Source organism: Camellia sinensis, chromosome 10 (genome assembly GCF_055761805.1).
Source record: "Camellia sinensis isolate YWXY chromosome 10, ASM5576180v1, whole genome shotgun sequence".
Taxonomy (NCBI): Eukaryota; Viridiplantae; Streptophyta; class Magnoliopsida; order Ericales; family Theaceae; genus Camellia; species Camellia sinensis.
In genome coordinates, this window is record NC_138970.1 from 20607529 (window position 1) to 20613629 (window position 6101).

A 6101-nucleotide genomic window follows, 5' to 3' on the forward strand; every position below is an offset into this window, starting at 1 on the left:
ATGAGTTTTTTGTTGTTGAGGATAAACATTAACAATCACATGTGGGTGATGAAGTCAAAGTATCATGGAAGATGATACAAATTTGCAGGAACTTGATGCTACTTGAAAACCAACTTCCATTCTTTGTTATATCTGAATTTTATGACATGAGCTACTACATGGGCGTGACCCAAAATCCAAACCGGAATCATCCTGATCCTACTTCCACCCTCACCCTAACCCTCACCCCCACCCTTACCATCACCCTCACCCCCCACCTCCACTGTAACGCCCTCAAAATAAACCCATAATATATAACGTTAACATGCATTAATAAAATAAAACAAGTCATTAAATTATCCATCAGAGTACTTTTATTGAAAGACATTACATGTAACATCAAAAGTAAATGCCCTAAGGGCTTACATCTTTCCAAGCTAACACTTGGACACAAAAGAATGAGTACTAACTCAATTACAAATTTAGCCCTTGGCTTGAGTGTTTAAATAAAAACAAAAAAAATTAAAGACAAGTCTTCAAAGTCCAAATCCAACCAAGCTAAGTCCTTGGAGGTAGCATATCACCTGAACCTGAAAATGATGTTCCCATAAAGGGTGAGCCACAGCCCAGTAGAAATATACTAAACCAAATATAAGCATTGAATAAAGCAATAGCATTCAATAGATGGTTAACCAAGATAATCAATTACATCATTATATAGTCTCATGACACTAATGTTTAAGACACGTTTTACTTTCCAACATTAACAATACGGCTCAGAACCCGGCCACACTTACTACAATGAACTATGTAAATCATATTCACATTCTTCCAATATCAACAAACAAATGAGACTCAGGCTCAAATCAAAACACTTCATACTTCCCGTTTGATACACATTTTAGTGCTGTATCAAATAAAACACTTCAATATAAATAAGCACACATAAAAGTGATGCTAATGGAGTCCATCCCCTATCTCCTCCCAAACAAAATCCGGTTTAGAGGTCCATCCCCTATCTTCCCCTAAACCGTGGAGTACATCCCCTATCTCCTCCCACACAAAACAATGTATGTAAACACATAACATTTACAACACACAATCAATACACATAATGTCTGTATTAATTCAACAGTCAAAATTGATAACTTAATCAATGATTAGTTTCAGTTATCCCTAATCCACATGCAGTGTCTACAACAATCACGACTATCCTCCACCGATAGCCCAAAACAGTTATTTCCAGACTTGGAAAATAAATATATCAACAATTCAATAGGCGAGTGATTTAAATTATCTAACTACACCATATAATCAATAATTTCCCCAATTTCATGAATTTAACCAAATTCCCCAATTTCATTAAATTAATTATACAAATCAATTTAATTAATACAACTAGGGTTTTTCCCAAAATTACCAAACAATCCCCAACATATCAAAATACCAAAACTTAGAACAAAACCTATAATATGGAGTAGGAAATCCCTACCTCGAAGAAAATAACCCGAATGGAGAAGACAAAGATGAATACCCAAATTCCAATGTGCTCCAAATCACCAAAAGTTCAGATTAGATGGAAGCCCTCGACTCACTCCATCTTTTTAATAAAGGATCTAAGGTAGAAACTCACTATAAGTAGATCAAACCTAAGAGAGAAGGTGAGTAGAGAAAGAGAAAAGTCGGTTTTAAGGTTTTTCAGATCAAAAGGGAGATGAAAAATGATCCAGAAAGTCGGATCTCGGATTTATATACCAGTCGGCCCGCTCGAGCGTGTAAAACCCCGCTCGAGCGCCACTCACAAACTCCCGCTCGAGCGGCCAAACTCCCGCTCGAGCGTCGAATGCACACTCCCAGAAGTTTTACAGAACCAGGTCTCCGCTCGAGCTTCCAACTCCCCGCTCGAGCGTAACTCACACAACCCCGCTCGAGCGAACAATCCCACGCTCGAGCGCCCAACACTGCACAGGAAATACTGGATGGGTGAAATTCCCGCTCGAGCGCCAAAACCCCCGCTCGAGCGTACAGGTCAAAAACTGGGCAACTAGTTTTGACTTCTAAACTCAACCAACCTATAACAAACCTGCCCAACACATCCCAAAACACAAAAAACCAAGACATTAAAGGCCAACAACAACCAATATATAATGACAGGATCCACGAAACCTAAGTCCGGATACAATAATCTAAAGGGAAAAGACCGGGGTCGCTATATCCACCCCCACCCTCACGAAGTTGGCTTTATTGCCTATCTTTCAGAACCTATCGAGAAGGATTGGCATTTCCAAAATCAATATTGAAAATATGTCTGTCTCTGAAAGCAAGCATTTTCTTGACTTGGTGCATAATGTTTGTCATCCCTCCACCTCCAAAGATGAATCAAATAACCACCAAAACAAGAATCAAACAACTCGCTTTAAAATACTGTGTATGATAGAGCTTCAGGATGCTGGTGTCAAGTTCGAGGCTGTAGAGGATGACAATGATGGGCTCAACCTCAGCATGTTCGATATACGCTTTGATCATGGTCTATTTAAAATACCAAAGTTTAAAGCCACTGATTTGACAGAGACATTCTTCCGAAACATCATTGCCTATGAACAACATTCCTCAGATGACAAACCCAAATATTTCGCCGATTATACGTATTTCATGGATCAACTTATCAACTACAAAGAAGACGTAACCCAACTTCGTCGCCATGAAGTTCTTGAAAACTGGCTTGGTGATGACGAAGTGGTGGCAGTTATGTTCAACGACCTGGGTATAGGAACAATCATTATGCCATCGTTCTACTACGCTGAACAGTGCAACAAAGTGAATGCTCATTGCAAGAGATGGTGGAACAGAAGAGTAGCTTCATTGAAGCATGATTACTTCAAAAATATATGGGTTACTGTTGCCACTATTGCAGTTGGTTTTCTCCTCCTCCTCACTATCACACAGACTGTCATTGCCCTAATTACTATTCTTACTTCATCATTGTCCCCATCCCCATCCCGACATTGATCTGATGTTGTTTTTACACAGGCCATAACCCTAATATCCACTATTTTATTTCAACAAAATATTCCGCGCCTACATATGTAGATAGTTTCTATGTTTGTGTTAATCTGAGTGAGAGAGTGAATATGTCTTTAGAATAAGGGTAGTTTAAGTTAACCCACAAACTTAAATATTAAATGTATTATCAAGTGAGTGTTTGTGATTTCTTTCTGTGTTTGGCTCAGTTTCTATATTCCTAACATTTCTATTAGAATAAACTATGGTTTCACTTTCTCTGTCTATTCTATTAGAATCTAGCTCTGCCACTGCTAGTGATGCTCTATAACTGTAATGATAAGAATTACTCTATATACCACATAAAGAACCAGGATGACAAAAATGAATCCAAAGTGTTGAGGCCTATCTTTGGCCACTGGTCATCGTTTGCTAATTTATTTCTACATCTTCATTCTAGACAAAACAGAAGTGAATGGTCTGATGGTTTGTGCCTGTTGTCATCCAACAAAGAGGCTCAACAAAAATGGATGGATGAGCACTCAATCTCATCACACTTGTTGAACGGGTTGCCACTTTTCCTCTTATGCCACCCAAAGGATGTTTGTGATTCTCTTGCAGTGCAACAACTCTCTAGCATTTCTTGCAATAATATGCAGGACTAGAAACTATTCCTCTATTCCTAGAAGTTCCTACCTCATAGGAGACCTCATAGAACTGAAACTTCAAGTGCCCTAGTACGATGCATCTGATTTTGGATGAGAAGGTTTGGGTAGAGCCGATGCCTTTGGCTAGGTATTGTGTCGTGGCAAATTCTGCAATACACGCTCTCAATAAAGAGGTGTATCATTTGCTAGTTACAATTTTTGTGATCTTTAGTTATGATTAATTGTGATATTTGTTATGACTTGATTATAACTCACAATCGAGGTTTTGGATATGCCTGAATAACCCAATTTGGTATTAGTTATGACCAGTTTGATTATTATCAAGAATGGGGGTGTTTGATGGGGCTTTTTGAGTCAACTTATGGCTTTTGACTTTTAAAAAGTTATTTTAGACTGTTTGGTTAAACTTACTTCAAACAGCTTCTGATTCTAACAACTTATTTTAAGTAAAAAAAGTTGATTCTAAGAAGCTGCTCACCTCTTACTTCTGATTATTAACTTCTGCTGTGGACATGTTAATTCAAGGTTATACTCTTAATTTTTTTTTTAATTTTTTTAAAAATAGAAAAAGACCCAAATGGACTACAAAATATTATTATTATTTTTTATGAGAAATGTAGACAAATAGTGAATAATAAAAAATAAAAATTAATTGAAAAAGCTACTTCCCAACTTATTTAACAAACACTACTTAGCAACTTAAATCTATAATCCAACAGCTATACCAAACCAATTAACAGCTTCTGATTAAAGTCATAATCTATAATCTGTTAAGCTATAATCTACAATCTATTTTAACAGCTACACCAAACAACACCAATGCCTTTGATTATATCTAAATAGGGGTTTGATTATGACTGATCGTGTATTTCTTTTTAGTTATGATTAAAAATAAATTAGTTGTAATATTTGTTATATAAAAACCACAAACTGTCAAAACTTACATATATGATACACAACTTAAAAAAGGGGTTTTGAAAGTGTTTATGTGCCATCTACTTGCCATTGTTTTGTCTAAATATGTGAGTTAAATTTTCCGTGAGATAGAGAGGTTGATTTAGATGCACAAATTGTTTTATTCCCACCCACCTAACGATGTCATTGTTGATTGACTGTTTTTTGTGTGTGCGTGTGCGTGTGTGTGTGTGTGTGGAGTCTCGCTATAGAGTCACAAAATGAGATTAAATAAACAATTAAAATCAATTAATTAAGCAATCGCAACACGGAATAGAAGGCAAACGCAACACAAAAAGGAGTTGAAGACCAACACTAAGCGACACAGAAAGAGAAAAATAGACCTGTCGATGGCGAACGGCGATTGACGGACGCCGAACGACGAAGTGAGAATTACACAAGGAAAATGGTCAACGGCGAAGGGAGGACCGTAACCGGCGATGGTATGAACTCTCTCTCTCTCTCTCTCTCTCTCTCTCTCTCTACGATTGCCCCAACATTCCCTGCATGTTCTGGCTATAATCTAACGCTGAGTTAAGAATAGTAGAATATAGCCCTTTTCACTTTGAAGGGCCTTTTGTTTGGGTGAAGGGATTTATTGGTACAATGAAATTGAATGGATTTTTTTTTTTATGTATCAAAAAAAATAAATAATAATAATAATAATAATAATAATAATAATAATAATAATAATAATAATAATAATTGAGTGAGAGAACTATGAATGTGATAGTATTAAGTTCAAGATGTGAGATGAATTGTATTTATTTGTATAATATATAATGATATTTGTTAGTTGGAATTAAATCAATGGAATTACATCAAAACTCTTATTATATAGAAGATGATTTTATTATTTTTGTAAAATAAGGGACAAAATGGTTTTTTCACTTTCAATCTTGTGACGTTAGATTTAACAAAAATGATAGAGAGCTCTGAAAAAGGAGTTCTAGAAAGCTTTAATTGTGATGAGTTCCACTGTGATGTGATATTTTGTGTTATTTTATTTTATTTTTTTCCCTATCACATACGTAAAGCTCTCTTTAAAACTCTACTATTAGAGCTCTATATCATCACTCTTAGATTTAAATACCACTTTGGGATTGGAAGCATAAAACATTTCTACTTTATTATCTTTTTCATTATGTGACAAATGCTAAAACACATACTCTTTTTATAAAAAGCATCTAACAACCCTCATTTCAACTTAGTCATACTTGCATACATTTATGAATGATCTTGTTTTGGTATGTGCATTTGCAAATCTTGTCTTGTTTTGCTCGAATGTTGCTTACATGCTTTGTTCTTGCCTGGTGTGTTGCCGAGGTCATCTTGAGCCTAGACACCTTCGAAACCTTTTCCACTTAGAACTGTCGTGGAATCCCTTCGGTTGACCTCCATCTCCACCCTGGCATATTGGCCGAGATGTCACCATCTAGGCCGAGGTGCGCGTCGCCTAGGCCGAGATGTGCATCATCTTGGCTGAGATGTTAATATCTA

General features: G+C 36.4%; 1 protein-coding gene across 1 annotated transcript; it reads left to right on the plus strand.

The window, feature by feature from the left end:
• The first annotated feature begins 2283 nt into the window (after positions 1 to 2283).
• Positions 2284 to 2988, plus strand: LOC145800203 (UPF0481 protein At3g47200-like). The gene has a single exon (XM_082889848.1). It carries the CDS (start codon positions 2284 to 2286, stop codon positions 2986 to 2988), a length of 705 nt encoding a protein of 234 aa, XP_082745974.1.
• Positions 2989 to 6101: the final 3113 nt, after the last annotated feature.